A 16,537-nucleotide genomic window follows, 5' to 3' on the forward strand; every position below is an offset into this window, starting at 1 on the left:
GTTCGAGCCTCATCGGGGCTTCGGCTACTTTTCCGAGTTAGGATCTGGTTTGATTTTAGGTAGTGGTTGCGAGCCATTTATACGGTTCTATATCTACATGTCGATTGTCGATTGATTGATTGATTGATTCATTCGTTCATTTAATACATGTCGACATTTAGCATACGAATTGACATCCAGGATCAATCCGATCAATCTATCATTTTCATAAGTATACTCCTAAATATCATGCATGTATGTGGCACAAGACCTATGGTTGCCTCGATACAGTGCCAAATCACGTTTTGCACAATGCACAAGTAAATTATATTCGCTGGGTCTTTCGTGCATTGTGCATAGCAAAAACAGGAATGCAATTGTTAAGCGACGCAAAATGTGCAATGCAGCAAGTGACCACACACACACCCGCCCAGCCCCCATGGTCCACCAACACGCCCCACACCACTCGCCAGCCCACGCCAACCACCGAGACGAGCCCCTCCCCCCGCGCTGGTCTGACGCGACAGCTGGTCTACAAAGCGCTCCACCCGGCGACCCGAGCCGATGTCAAACGGCGTGGGTAGACTGTGCCGCTTCACTCTCGGGTCATGCGGCACAGCCTACCGGTACCAGGCGGCTGCTGCCAATGCTGAGCCATAGGAGCCCGGTGGATAAAGAGTAGGGGACCATCAACCTGTACACGACTGTACTATGTAAATCAGCGATTTTTGAAGCGCTGTAGAACAAACTCCGCTGGAGCTAGCACAAAACCAAGTGCATTATCGGAAAGACGAGACATTTTTCTTTAAATTATCTAGGAGCAGTTTTTCACTAAACCCATTAGTTTTTCCGAAAATGCGTAAAAATGCCCCCATGCCTTCTTCTTCTTCGCCGCACGTCACGTGGACGCGCCCGCAGGCGCGTCGGACGGGGGCTGGTCGAGCGGCGGCTCGGACCGCCCCACCCGCCGAATGTAGTCCACTATCTTGCCGGCCGGCCCGGAGAGGACCTCGTCAAGGGATGGCAGGGGTCCCCCCCCCAGAGCCGGCGTCTCGTGGTGGCGAATGCTGGGCACTCGGTGAGAAGGTGGCGAACGGTGTCCTCGGCACCGCACTCCCGGCAGAGAGGGTCCGGGGTGAGCTCCAGGCGGTGGAGCGTCGCTCGTGCCAGGGGGCAGTAGCCGGTCCGCAGCTGCGACACGGTCACTTGCCCCCAGCGCGGGAGGTCTTGGAGTCCAGGCGTGGGCTGGGGGTGCGGGTGCCGGTGTGCACGCGTGGCCTGCATTTCCCTGGCGCGCTGCCGTATGGCGGTTCGGGCGCTGGCCAGATCGATGGGCGTCTCCGATTGGGCGCACTCGGCCGCCGCACGGTTAGCCAGCCTGTCTGCCGCCTCGTTGCCGGCGATGTCGGCATGGCCTGGGACCCACTGGAGGATGATGGCCGTGTTCTGTTCCCCCAGTGAGTCCATCGCGGCCCAGACGCGCTCGGCGAGGACCAGCTGCTGGGCCTCCGGTCCGCGTTGGAGTAGCTGAAGGCCGGAGAGGGAGTCGGTGCACAGCAGACATGTCTTGATGCGGCTCCTGGTCTCCCCCGGTTGTGCCAGCAGACAGGTGAACGCCGCCAACATCGCTGCGAGTTCGGCCCGCATACTGCTGCAGACCGAGCCCGCCGGCACCAATGTCTCCACTTCGCGGTTCTCCCGGTGCAGCTGGATCAGCGCACCGCCGCCTCCGTCCCTGGTGCCGGACTTGGCGGAGCCGTCGGACCAGATGGTGCAGTCCGGGTTGACCATGGCTATGGCCTCGAGGGCGGCAGCTTTCCTCACGGCGGGTGGGTCGTCTCTTCTGGTGGCGCGCGGGAGGGAGAGGCGGAAGGTGACCGCGGCTGCTGGGTTGGTCCACGGCGGCTGTTCCGGGACCAGGGCCAGCGGTTCCCGTGGGAGGTCCGCTAGACCCGCCTCCTTGGCCATCCACTGACTAACCCGCCGGAAGCACGGTTTGAAGGGCAGCGCCGTGTCCTCGCTCGGGGGGTCCGGCGGCGGTTCGCCGCGTCTTCTGGCCTCAGTGTGCGCTCGCTGCCAGGCCTCATGAGCCCTGTGCTTGAGGCGTGGGCGGACGTGTCGCTCGGTGAGGGCTCTGGCGGGGTCTCCTGGCGGCAGTCTGGCGAGTCGCTCCTGCTCCATTGCTGCTATTTCCCTGCCTCTCACTGCGAGTGGTGGCAGGCCGGCCTCGGTGATGAGGGTCTCCGAGTTTGTGAGGCGGATGCAGCCAGTAATCACTCTGGCGCACTTGTGCTGCTCTGCCTCGAGCCGGGCCCGCACGGAGGGTGCAGCGTGAGTGGAGTAGAGGGCAGCTCCGTAGTCGGCCACGCTGCGGATGTACGCGATGTAGGCCGCACGCAGCGTGGCTTGGTCACTGCCGTATGACCTGCCCGCCAGAGCTGTCAGACAGCGTCGGCGCTGTGCCATCCTCTTCTTCACTTCCTCGATGTGGTTGGTGAAAGTGAGCTGGCTGTCCAGGGTCAGCCCCAGGAAGGTCGGGTTCTTCTCGTGCGCGAGCTGGTCGCCTTTGAAGGTCAGTGTCGGGACGGCCTTTCCGTTGACCTCCTTGGCGTGTAGCGAGAAGGTGGTGAAGACGCACTTGCTTGGGCTGGCCTCGACCTTCCACTTGTCCAGCCAGCGGGCGACTTGGTCCCCATGCCTCCGCAGCCTCCCTTCCGCCGACCGCTGCGCCGCCGCGGTAGTGTAGTGGTTAGGATGCTTGCACCGTGATCCAAAAGATCGTGCGTTCGAATCTAGGCGCGGGTCGGACTTAAATCAAAATTGCAAGCAGAATATGAATTTTTCTTTAAAAATCACTTAAACTACAGCTAACCGTTCATAAAACTATCGATAACAATTGACTGAAAGCCAAAATATAGATAACATTCTTAAAAAACAAGTTCAAATATGGCGGCCGTTGCGCTAGGCTCCGCCCCCGACTCCGCCCCTTCGTGTGACGTCATCTGAGCTATTGAACACACAGGGAGATAGGGGACGACATGGGCCTGACCACTATCACCTTGCCGACTAGCTTAACCTCTTTGCACTCATTTGGTGGCCGTTACTCGGTGTGCTTCCACTTGCGCAATTCGGTCGCGCCCTTAGGGTTAACGTGTGACACCCACAATGCCTTTACGGTAACAAGTGGTCCAATGACATATTTAAGTTCTTCGATAAAGGGGCCAAAAACTTCGCGCTTAGCCTCCTTTCGAGATTGCCTCTTCTCTGCAGAGTCAGCAACCGGGGGATACATCTTGCAGAGATCTTATAGCATGTCAATGGCAAAAATGTCCGTCATTGTCTCTTAAACGGTCTTGATTTTATCGAATGTGTACATAGTTTAGACAAAAACGAGCAAGATCCTGGCCTCAAATACGCCTTTTCACGCAACATAATTAAAAAAAAAACAAAGGCATTAGCTCACAAGTGTTTGGCAGGTGATTTTAACTCTCGCCCGTATAGGGGGAAGTGGGGGGTCGGGGTCGAACGGTCCCCCTCGGTTTTTCGCGAATAACTCGCGTAAAAAGCGGCCGATCACGACGAAACTTTCTGTATCCTCGCGTTAATTAATTTTACATCTACTCTGAAATTTTCATGACCCTGACCCTAATGACCTTTGACCTGTGACCTACTTTTCGAGACCATGTTTGGCCGGAATCGCGATATGTCGGCTCGCATCAGCCGCGCGTTTGCAGTTTTTTCGTGTTTTCAAACGCTCAAACATGTGATTTGATGTTGCTCCCATGCATAAGACTGGCTGTCAAGGTCACCGGAAGGTCATGTCAGGTCATTGACCTTTGATGACCCCGGCTCACTTTTTCGAGTTTTACATGTTTCTAGGCTGGTTTTTGGAGCTGAATTCGAATTTAGCAACCATTTGAACATTAACGATGTAGTTTTGGTGCCTTTGTAACATGTTACGAAGCTGTCAGAGGCGGTTGCCACCTACTATAGTTCGTTTTTTTTAAGTTCGACCCTCACTGTAATCGTCTCCTTGAACACAGCACGAGAATTGCTAGCCGAATTACTGAGAAAACTGACTAGCGCACATTGATTTCACAGACGATTTATTTTATTCAAAATTATTTTTTTCCTGGCTATTATTTCCCAGACTCCCAGTTCGTATTTGCCCATATATACAACCCCACAGGAAAAGACGACTTGTCAGGAATTATAATTGAACTAATCAATAAATCGCACGGCGTTTAACAGGAGGGTATATCATCGGTGTTAAAAACTTATTCGGAAAATATTATTGATATCTCCAGTACAATGTGCGCTAACCAGTTTTCTAAGTAATTCAGCTAGCATTTCTCGTGCTTTGTTCAAAAAGATGTTTACAGTGAGGGTCGAACTTAGAAAAAAACGAACTATACGAATACCCTTACTGGTTGACCTGACCTGACCTGACCCAACCTGGCCTAAATGCATGAAGACATCATTTGTGATCAAAACTAACATGATATTCGTGATCAGCACCCCGAAAACCCCATAGCAGCCACGTTTTACGACTTTCTAACAGGTCCCGAATTTCCAGACTTTTGGGTCATTGACCTGACCTGGAAGGTCAACCGATGACCTAGGACCTTAACCCGCGAGTTGCTGGGGGGGGCGTTAAACGCCCCCACTTTTTCGCCGGGCCATAGCATAAAAACGGCGCGCAGCAGGCGCGCCAAATTTTGGGTACCTGTAAATAATAAAAAAAAATGTAAAAAAATAAATTGATTGAAGTTAATTGTGACAAAGTTTCAAAAAAATCGATCGGAAATTTTTTGAGATATTGAGGTTTCAGTGACGTCATGATTTTTGAGTTTTCGACCAAAAACGGCATATGTTCAAAAAATCATATAAAATCACAGAATAGACATATAGACATGCCGTAAACGCCATTAGACTGCCAATACCATGAACAATCAAATGGATATCTTCAATTATTGATTATCGTTCCGCATTTCACAAAATCTTGAACTGAATCTTGGCAATTTCTCGTGACTACTTCACGACCATGATACATGCATTTCTTAAATTGAACTTTTTGAGCCAAACACGTACACATATGATAAAATGAATGTCCCCATCGTGTTCTACGCCCCAAATTACCCATAAAACATGTGTCACAGGCTGCGAATATCAGTTTCGATTTTTGGGGATATGTGCCTACCCGGTTGACCTGACCTTGACCCTGACCTATACTTGACTGACCCCTACATGGAGCTGACACTCTTGTAGGCCTTAGATGATGGATTGTGCACCGTTTTGACAGAGTTTATGACGAGAGGCGCACATTGCGAAGTCCTGAAGTCCATGCTACTGAAAGCCCGATTTCAGGTGTTTGACCTGATCTTGACCCGACCTGTGACCTCAAAATTCAACGTTAACCCGCGCGGGGCTGGGGTCTCCAGCCAAACGCGCGGGGCTGGGGGTGGGTAAATTTTACCCCCCCCCCCTGTTATCTCCCGAACTAATGGTCTGATTTGGAAAATTCAAACGCCAATCGAAAGATCTCATCTCGAACAACTAAAAACATGTACTTAATTTAAAGTTTGAGCCTTGAGGTCAAGGTCAAGGTCAGGTCAAGGGTACAAATTGCAAGTTTCTACAGTATCGGCCTTGCACCGTAGTTGCCGAAGAATGCACTGAGACTGATTGCCCAAAACGTGTTCTTAGGCTACCAAGACAATATTCGTTGCATACAATATCATTCAGAGGTCAAGGTCAAGGTCAGGTCAGGTCAGGTCAGGTCACCAAAAACAAAATATAGAAAAGGGCATGTGCGACACATGCTTTATGGGTCATTTTATTCATACAATTCAATTGGCACACTCAATAGGTGATATGGACCACATCTGGATGAATTTTAGGTCGAGGTCAGGTCAAGGTCAGGTCAAGTGAGGTTAAATTTTGAAGTTGGTTGTTAAGGCCTAAAAAGGTGTCTATCTGATGCAGTTTTTCACGGCGAATCGAATGGTGCTATTTTTGTTTGCGTACGAGGTCTAGAACTTCCAAAAAAATCATTTTTTTTTCAAAAAATTTGTGTGTCGTGACGTCATGAAATTTTTAATAACTCCCACATTTTTGAACCGATTCTTCTAAAAATTGATATGTAGGTGCACATAGACCACATCTCTGACATATATTCCGGTTTTTTCGATACACTCAAAATTTTTGATTTTATAATTATTTTCCCAAAAAAGTCAGTTTTTTGAAAAAAAAATTGGCCAAAATCCAAAATTTTCAAAAACCGAGATAGCCATTTGATAGACAAAGTAGAATTACGTATAACCTTTTTTTTTGTTACGTCTTGATTCCTTCAAAAATGACGATGTTAGCGGCGTTTGAACTTTTGCCGTTTTTGAGGCGAAAATGGCGAACATGACGTCACTAAAACGTCAATTTCTCAAAAATTTTCCGACGGATTTCGCTAAAATTTTCATGGAACGTGTCAAATTGATGTAAGAAAAGGTACTGAGAGTTGAGCGGCGCTGCGCGCTGCCGTTTTTGAGTTATCGCAAAAATTCGCGAGGGTGGGTAAAATTTACCCCCCCCAGCCCCGCGCGGGTTAAAGCACTCATCTGAAGCATCTCGTCGCGTTCTTTCGTTTGCCGCTTCGTGCGTTTCGCTGCGCCTATTGGTTCTCGAGGTATCGGCTGGGGGCGTTTAACGCCCCCCCCCCCCAGCAAACGGTGGGTGGCGAAATACCCCAGCAACTGCCGGGTTAAAATTGGGTATCATCGTCTTCCTCGACACACGGGCAACACGCTCGTTTATTCCGCGAAGCTCTAGCTCGATCAGGGGCGAAACGGCAAGGGGGGGTCCAACAGACCCCCCTTAAGGCCGTGTTACACTGCCGAATTTTGGTCACGACTCTGTCGCCGAATCACGTCGTGTAGGAAATCGGCGAACAGTTTACCGACAGAGGCGAACAGTTCGCCGACAGAGCCCGATTTGCAGAAAACGGGTGGGGGCCCCCCTAATCGTGCGCGGGTCGAAGCTGATCCATGGTTCGGCGAACATCGTGAATGAATGGCGAATCTGTTGCGAATAGTCGCCGATACCTTGGCAACAAGTCGGCGCACGCAGCGACATGTCGGCGGCGACTCGGCAACTGTTTGGCGACATGTTCGTTTATTATAAGTTCGGCGAACGGCCACGAAATTTTCATTTTTCATGAAATATTCGTGGCGGTCGTGACTAACCGTAAAAGTCGCGCGGTGGACACCGACTGGTCTGCGAAATGCCAAGACCGTGGAAGAAAGATACCGAATCGGTCCGCGTCATAGGATGACTTGCATATTCGTGCACATTCGTGTACCAAAATTCGGCAGTGTAAAGGCCGTGTTACACTGCCGAATTTTGGCCACGACCCTGTCGCCGAATCACGTCATGTAGGAAATCGGCGAACAGTTCACCGACAGAGGCGAACAGTTCGCCGACAGAGCCCGATTTGCAGACAACGGGTGGGGGGCCCCCCTAATCGTGCGCGGGTCGAAGCTGATCCATGATTCGGCGAACATCGCGAATGAATAGCGAATCTGTTGCGAATAGTCGGCGATACCTTGGCAACAAGTCGACGCACGCAGCGACATGTCGGCGGCGACTCGGCGACTGTTTGGCGATCATGTTCGTTTATTATAAGTTCGGCGAACGGCCACGAAATTTTCATTTTTCATGAAATATTCGTGGCGGTCGTGACGAACCGTAAAAGTCGCGTGGTGGGCACCGACTGGTCTGCGAAATGCCAAGACCGTGGAAGAAAGATCCCGAATCGGTCCGCGACATAGGATGACTTGCATATTCGTGCACATTCGTGTACCAAAATTCGGCAGTGTAACAAGGGCTTAACAAGGGCTTTATACGTTCGCGGCTGGAAAAACACCAACACGGGCGAGGGTTAAGCATGCGAGATGGGTTCCATAATGCATTTAGGTCCTCGGCTTTTGGGGGTCAAATCACCCTCTCGGGTTTTTTTGGGGGGGTCATGACCCCGTGGACCCCCAGGATCCGCCACTGCCCCAAACCCCTCCTAAATGTTGACCTAGATCAACCAAATTTGCACAGGGGCGAGATCTCCTATGGGCCCACCCACCCTGTAAATTTGGTGTTTCTAAGTGCTGTAGGAGGCAATGGCCAGGGGGTCGTACCACCCCCCCCCCTCCTCCCCTGGCCGTCCTCGTTATGAAAAAGGCCCTGGCCTGGCGAGGGTTAAAAAAGTTGGCTAAAACTCTGATTTTCTTTTTTCATCCGATTCTTTTAAAAATTTGGAAGCTTGTAGCAAAAAAAAAAAAACGCAAACACGAACTACATAGCACCTAGGTACTGAGGGTGTCGAGCAGCTTAACCCGCGCCCTGATGGGGGGGGGGGGCCATTTTGGCCCCCCCCTGTGGTTTTTCTTAAATAGCGAGAAAACGGCGGCGCGCAGCGCCGCCAAATTTTGGGTACCTTACCGGGCATCAATTTGACACCTTCACACAAAATTTCAAGTCACAGGTCACCTCAGGTCAGGAGTTATTGAGGTCAAACTGAGGTCATGTTCGAGTAAAAATGAGCAAAAAACATGACATCTTTAAACGCTCACAAATTCTACAGTTAACAAGCAATTTTAAAGTTCTTTATGTGGTTGTGTAGAGAAAAGACGGCGCTACAAAACTGCTATCTCGGATTTTCGAAATTTTGGGATTTTGACCCCCAAAAATCAAAAAAATTGATTTTTTTAGAAAAACTCAAAAAATTTCCAAAAAATTTTCGAATTTCGAAAAAACCGGAATATATGTGATAGTCCGTGCGCTCTTCGATATACATACCAAATTTTAGATCGATGCCTCTTTTTTTGGCCAAGTTATAGTGAAAAAACTGTTAAAAATTGATGACGTCAAATTTTTGAACTCAATTTTTAGCAATTCTAGACCTCGTAGCGCAAAACGGAGACCACCATTGAACTCCCCGTGACGAGCTGCATCGAATCGATACCCATTTTATGCAAAAATATCAACTTTGAAATTTGACCTAATTTGACCTGACCTTGACCTGACCTTGACCAAAACGTGACCTAAGCTGGCCCTAAAGTCTGTCTGACCCACATAATCGCATTTGTCATGTAAAATGGACCATAAAACATGTATCACACGACACTTTCATATTGTGACCCCCCAGTGACCTGACCTCTGTGACCTGACCTGGTATCAGTGACCTCAAATAGCAAACTATGTGTTTGAAGAACATTTCCCCATCGATGATTTTCAATGAAATGCATTTTACTCGATTTTACAACGCATTTCTTGAAATGCCTGTTAACGGTGAAAATTCGACCTTTGACCTGACCTGTGACGTCATCGGTTTGACCGAGGTCAATGAAATTGGGTCACAAGGTAGTTCCCCGTTGGGGCTATCCAACACCGTTTACCGCTTGTCGCTATGTTGCGTGGTTCTCGAGATCTGAGGGGGGGGGGCCAAAATGGCCCCCCCCCCCATCAGACCGCGTTGCTCGGCAGACCCCATCTGGGCGCGGGTTAAAAAAAAACATTTTATTGTAGGACATCAGTTTTGGACAAATCTTACGACACTTCTACCGTTTGTACTTTAACCCGCGCACACTTAGGGGGTTCTACATACATTTCCTTTCCTGGTCGGTGGCCTGTGTCACCGACTCCCTCTGTGAGCGGCCCCTGTCACCGACTCCCTCTGTGAGCGGCCCCCGTCACCGACTCCCTCTGTGAGCGGCCCCTGTCACCGACTCCCTCTGTGAGCGGCCCCTGTCACCGACTCCCTCTGTGAGCGGCCCCCGTCACCGACTCCCTCTGTGAGCGGCCCCTGTCACCGACTCCCTCTGTGAGCGGCCCCTGTCACCGACTCCCTCTGTGAGCGGCCCCCGTCACCGACTCCCTCTGTGAGCGGCCCCTGTCACCGACTCCCTCTGTGAGCGGCCCCTGTCACCGACTCCCTCTGTGAGCGGCCCCTGTCACCGACTCCCTCTGTGAGCGGCCCCTGTCACCGACTCCCTCTGTGAGCGGCCCCTGTCACCGACTCCCTCTGTGAGCGGCCCCCGTCACCGACTCCCTCTGTGAGCGGCCCCTGTCACCGACTCCCTCTGTGAGCGGCCCCTGTCACCGACTCCCTCTGTGAGCGGCCCCCGTCACCGACTCCCTCTGTGAGCGGCCCCTGTCACCGACTCCCTCTGTGAGCGGCCCCTGTCACCGACTCCCTCTGTGAGCGGCCCCCGTCACCGACTCCCTCTGTGAGCGGCCCCTGTCACCGACTCCCTCTGTGAGCGGCCCCCGTCACCGACTCCCTCTGTGAGCGGCCCCTGTCACCGACTCCCTCTGTGAGCGGCCCCTGTCACCGACTCCCTCTGTGAGCGGCCCCTGTCACCGACTCCCTCTGTGAGCAGCCCCCGTCACCGACTCCCTCTGTGAGCGGCCCCTGTCACCGACTCCCTCTGTGAGCGGCCCCTGTCACCGACTCCCTCTGTGAGCGGCCCCCGTCACCGACTCCCTCTGTGAGCGGCCCCTGTCACCGACTCCCTCTGTGAGCGGCCCCTGTCACCGACTCCCTCTGTGAGCGGCCCCCGTCACCGACTCCCTCTGTGAGCGGCCCCTGTCACCGACTCCCTCTGTGAGCGGCCCCTGTCACCGACTCCCTCTGTGAGCGGCCCCCGTCACCGACTCCCTCTGTGAGCGGCCCCTGTCACCGACTCCCTCTGTGAGCGGCCCCTGTCACCGACTCCCTCTGTGAGCGGCCCCCGTCACCGACTCCCTCTGTGAGCGGCCCCTGTCACCGACTCCCTCTGTGAGCGGCCCCTGTCACCGACTCCCTCTGTGAGCGGCCCCCGTCACCGACTCCCTCTGTGAGCGGCCCCTGTCACCGACTCCCTCTGTGAGCGGCCCCCGTCACCGACTCCCTCTGTGAGCGGCCCCTGTCACCGACTCCCTCTGTGAGCGGCCCCTGTCACCGACTCCCTCTGTGAGCGGCCCCTGTCACCGACTCCCTCTGTGAGCGGCCCCTGTCACCGACTCCCTCTGTGAGCGGCCCCTGTCACCGACTCCCTCTGTGAGCGGCCCCCGTCACCGACTCCCTCTGTGAGCGGCCCCTGTCACCGACTCCCTCTGTGAGCGGCCCCTGTCACCGACTCCCTCTGTGAGCGGCCCCTGTCACTGTTCCACAGCCGGGGGCCACCTGTCCGGACAACAGCGTCATCATCGCCATACAAGACACTGCAACGAACGCCAACACGGCCATTGAGGCCCTGTGCGTGACCATCGGCGGCGGCTACGTGGTCGACCACGGCCAGTCGAGCACCCGGACGTTCGTCAAAGATGTGCCGATCTCCTGCGATCCGTACTACGCCGTGACCGCCCTGGCGCGAGATCCCACTAACAAAGACCCCTGGACGACCATGAGGTGCTGCAAGATTGTGCCCGAATAACGCCACCGTCTCCACCGGCTGACCACCGCATTCAGCGGCGCCCCCTGCACTGTAGCAGCGCGCTGCCAACCCAGCAGAATCGCTGTCACCCTCGACTGTATGTATTATGTATGTACTAGGCTCTAAATAGACTGAAAGCGGTGTCCTGGAAGACCCTTGCACTAAAATACCTACCTAGGGAGATTGCGATTAATTTAATTGCCTTGTACCGGACACCCACTGGTAAAAAACTAACCGTGACAATTTGCATAGCGATTGTAACGAGCACCTGTAGACTTATGTGATGAGCTGAGCTGGTGCATGTGAATTTGCCAATGCAGGTTCGATGACTACGAAAGTAACTTTCCGACTTCAACTAGATAGGTATCGGTACATGAGGCCTGAAATGTTCATACACACGTGCATACCCACATGCATACATACACCATACATGTAGGTAACTCAGGCACAAGTAACGAAATGATCAAAGCTGCGAGGACTTGCATCCATGAAGGTCACGGCTGTCGTCTATACTCGTAGTGCCCCGCTCTCTGGATTAGTTAGGTACCTCTGGATTAGTTCTATCGCTGAATAAATAAATTTCGCATTGATTCGCTGTAAAAATGAAGTGTACAACGCTCTCTTCAGAGCCACTGCGATTATAATACCTTCATTATGTAGTCCTTAGTTTGACAAACTAGTTAAAAGGTGCAGCTGCACTCAGTAAATCAATGTAAGTAATCTCCATGCGCAGTAAGTTTTACATTATCTTTTTACATGTATACTATCTCTTTGAGTCTCTGCAGCATCATATGCTCGCCTCTTTTGTGTTCTGCAGCCTGTCCTAACCCAGGTGGGTGACAGCACGTGATCGCCTGAGGCGGTGGGGGGTAAAAATGTTTTCGTCATTTAATGCTCTATGCAATCGCTGCGACTTTTCACAAGACCAATTCTCCTCGTCGTTGTTCCTTGCTTTCAACGACTGGTCCCCGAGTGATGACTATCCTCACGCAAGATAGGATGAATGGAGCTAGCAATTAAGCCCAAAAAACATATCGAAAATGTTACAAAACACTTCTTTTGAAGGAGATGAATTGAATGGTTTTGGAGCCTCACGAGGCATGTTTGTATGACGCGTCACGCAAACTGACGCATAAAGACTGTGTTCAAAAGTGTGCTCGCAGACACTTCTTGACGAATTAAAAGCGTAGGTACTGCTCGGTCGCCATAGCAACAAGTAAGCGTCACAAATTTCGAACACTATCTGAGTGCGCCAGGTTCAACTACATCGAGGACGATGGGTGATCGTTGCCAGCTGATTAAATTAATGAAACGCAAATAAATTCAACTTTTGTTTGAGATTGCGAGTAAAATCTGTTTGTTAATTTCAAATATCATTGAATTAGTTTTTGTATATGTTACAGGGAGTATGCGATTTCAGTTAGTTTGCAACGACCCTAGGGCGGTTGGAACCTGCCTGAACGATCAGTTTGTTTGCAACGACCCTAGGGACGTTACAAAATAACTGCTCGTTCCGGGACGTTGTAACGAAACTAGGGTCGTTGCAACCTCCCTAGTTAGTTATATATAAATAGTAAGGGAACGTTGCAACTCCCTAGTTAGTATGCAACGAACCTAGGGTTGTTACAAAATAACTAGGGAGTTTAAGAACTCATCGAGTCTCGTTTCACAGGAAGGCCGTCAACAATCTTGTCCAATGAAAATCTTGTTCAACCTAGTTCAGAAGGAGAACAAGGAAAGGAGAACAAAATTTGAACATTCAGCTCAGGAGTATTTCACGACGGCCATCTAGTACACATTTTGTGCAGATCAGATGCACATTTGGTGCAGATTTGTTCAAATTAGATGGACATTCGCAAGGAAGCCCTTCGTAAAAACGGCTATTATCCGCTCGTTTCCAGTCTTTTTGTGATTGTAAACGTTCAAACATGTGAAATGATGGCATGGTCCCATGCATTATGGTGGGTGTCGTTAAGGTCACGTGAAGGTCAGGTCAAGGTCATTGACCTTTGATGACCTTAGTTCACTTCTTCTGGGTTCATATATTTTAGGCTAGTTTTTGGAGCTGATTTCGAATTCAGCATCCATTTAAACATTTACGAAGTAATTTTGGCGCCTTCGTACCATGTTACGAAGCTGTCAGCGGTGGTTGACATCTACTATGGACAGCTAGCAAGACGCCTACTGGTTGACCTGACCTGACCTGACCCGATCTGGCCTAAAAACATCAAGACATCATCGGTGATCAAAGTTAACATGAAATTCGTGATGAGCGCTCCGAAAACCTCATAACAACCTAACTCTCCAAAGTTTTAACAGGTCCCGATTTTCCCGACTTTTGAGTCACTGACCTGACCTGGAAGGTCAACCAATAACCTAGCCCCGCCCTGTGCGTTTGCGGCTAGCAAAACACCAATAAGGGCGAGAGTTAACCCCGCCGGACCTGTTGGGTTTTCTACATACACGCCGGCCGGGGGAGGGTTGGTACGACCCCCTTGTCGTTTTTCGCCCCTGATGGAGTTAGAGCGTCGCAGAAAAAAACGAGCGTGTGTGCCGTTAATAGGAGACACAGCAACTAGTACCCGATTTTAAGGTCTCAGGTCAACCGATGACCTCTGAGGTCAGGTCAAGTGAGCCAAGACGCGGGTTCGGTTTTTGATAAATAAATTCTTAAAAAACAGTCGCAAAGCGCGATTTTAGCATCAACGTGCTTACATCTTGTCACAATCTTCTGCCTTAGAACGCTCCATAATGAAGGTTGCTTCTGGTTAACATTTCGAAAAGGTGTATATGAATCTATGAAATTATGTTTGTAGATTTCCAATTTCGATTCCTCCAGTTGGAGGGGCTCAAATACATTACGAGTCCCCCCCCCCTCAGCCGAAAAGTTGGAGGGGCTCAGCGCTGCTAGCTCCCCCCCCCCCCCAGGTTCCCGCACCACTGCGGCCAGTTCAGTTTAAATACGTGTTGCATCTGTGGCACCGTGACTGTTGTTCGCGTTGAACAACTTGCTTCCTTTAAACCAATGACGTCATTAAAGCTAGCCAATTATCGCAAACCTTTTTGGTTGGTAACACTCGCACTGCAAAATGTTAGCACTTAGCGCATAAGTGATCAAAATATGTACGACGACATTGACAACAATATCAATCCAAGTTACTCGCTCTAACAACTTAACCCGCGCCCTGCTGGGGGGGGGGGGGGTGTTTGAACACCCCCCTTGTGGTTTTTCGCGAATATCTAAAAAACGGCGGCGCGCCGTTTTTGGTACACCTTATCATACATCAATTCTACACATGTGAAAATTTCAGACCAAGGTCATTCAAGGTCAGGTCACCAGGTCACTTGAAGTGACCTCACCTCATAAAAAGTTTCAATGTCTGCCATAGCTACACCGAGTGACCAATCGCTTTGAAACTTTCAGCGATTGATAAGGGTAACAGTATCTATAAAATGTATATCTCGGAATTTTGATATCGGTGACCTAAGGTCAGGTCAATTTTGCGACCTCCCCATTATAAGTCAATGGGAGAAAATTGAAATGCGCCTCTTTTGGACGAAAGACATTATAAACACTCCTAAACACTTAATTACAAGTGGTTTCGACACACTGAACATGAAAATGGTGTCCGTGACCCCTATTTACGCCCCTGAGGTCATCTCAGGTCACGAATGGTGCCTAACAGTTTTCGCAAATAACTTTTGATAGAGACATGCTAGAGCGGTGAAAACGCCTTATATGTGTTCAGCTCGACGATACGAATCGACTGATATGCAACATGACCTTTTCCGGTCAGATCATGACCTTGATCTGAGGTCAAATTTTCAAGTTGACCTTTCAAGGTCAAGTTATAGTTCATTCGATGCGTCTTGACGAGAGGAACACGATGCCGGTAAAAGTAAGCTCGTACAAGGCTTGGGTCAAAAGTTATTGTAGAAACACTGTTTCCGAAAAATCGGCTATTTTTGCAGTTTTTGCCCCCTGCAGGCAAAACCGTTGACGTTAGGTCAAATCTGAGAGAATTAGGGGAGAGTGGGGTAATTTGGCCGGTGGTGTAAATTGGCCGCCCCACCTGTACGATGTCTAATAAAAGTGAGTGAAATAACTCTAGTCTCTATTCCTTTGTCATGGGTAGAAATAACTGGAGGACAAATGTGAAAACTTTGCCCCTCGTAGTTTTATTCAAAATTAATAAAACGTTAATTTCACAAGAAAATGGTAACTTTTACTTCTGTTTACAAAGTTGTATAACATGTAGGGGAAGCGGGGGTAGCACCGCCATGTGGGAAACACCGCCATCCTCTCTATCGGCAAAACTCTGAATTGTAAATGTAAACACCCGCCATTTCGGTGTCCGAACGGAAGCGGGACGCCGCGTGAGGTAGGTTTCGCTAAGATTTATTTGATTTTGAGATCGCAATTGCCCATTTTGTGAATTTCAGTCCATCGTTGTAATCATTTGGCATGTTTGAGCAGCAAGTAAGTGGTCATTTCAAGTCAAAATGCCTTGATTTTTACGTTAAATTTGAGGGCATGAAGTGCTCTTTGTTGAGAAACGAATTACAGAAGAATCGCGTCCCGGCTTGTTTTGCTGTCGGGGCGTTGTCGGTCCATGACTGTGAGTGGGGTAACACCGCCATACTCGGCGGTGCTACCCCAAGGGGTGGCAAAATGGATAAAGCCGCAATGATGATTCACTCAGCTCGGAGAAGAGCTTTAGTTAGGCCGCAAACGTTGTCTGTTTTTTAACCTCACGCTTGACTTCACTGGATGTTTCGAAATAAACGTGAATTTGTCATGCTTTGTATGCATATTGTCCGCAACAAACAGTCTGATCTGTGACAAACTAACAACCAACTATTGTGTGTCTTATATGAGTTTGAGTTACTATTTCAGACAGCAGTAACGCTTCCAAGGGTGGCTGTTACCGTAAGGCCGATCTGTGGATAACATCGCCATCAGTGGCGGTGCTACCCGCACATTTTTTGGAGGACGAAAAATGCAGGACTTGTTTTCGACGTCTGTAAAGTAGCGAAATTTTATAATGGAGCGCTGGAAACTATGCCAACATGTAGGAAAACATTCCTACTTTCACATG

The 16,537-nt window shown here is 50.2% G+C and overlaps 1 protein-coding gene across 1 annotated transcript in view; it reads left to right on the forward strand.

The window, feature by feature from the left end:
• Positions 1 to 12,041, forward strand: part of LOC122388456 (mucin-5AC-like) — a 74,787-nt gene extending 62,746 nt beyond the window's left edge. The window contains exon 7 of the mRNA XM_043383633.1: positions 11,178 to 12,041. Within this exon, the coding sequence (XP_043239568.1) occupies positions 11,178 to 11,438 (261 nt within the window). The 3' untranslated portion in view covers positions 11,439 to 12,041. The remainder of the gene's footprint in view (positions 1 to 11,177) is intronic.
• Positions 12,042 to 16,537: the final 4,496 nt, after the last annotated feature.

This window comes from Amphibalanus amphitrite, unplaced genomic scaffold (genome assembly GCF_019059575.1).
Source record: "Amphibalanus amphitrite isolate SeventyFive unplaced genomic scaffold, NRLGWU_Aamphi_draft 000000F_arrow, whole genome shotgun sequence".
Classification (NCBI taxonomy): Eukaryota; Metazoa; Arthropoda; class Thecostraca; order Balanomorpha; family Balanidae; genus Amphibalanus; species Amphibalanus amphitrite.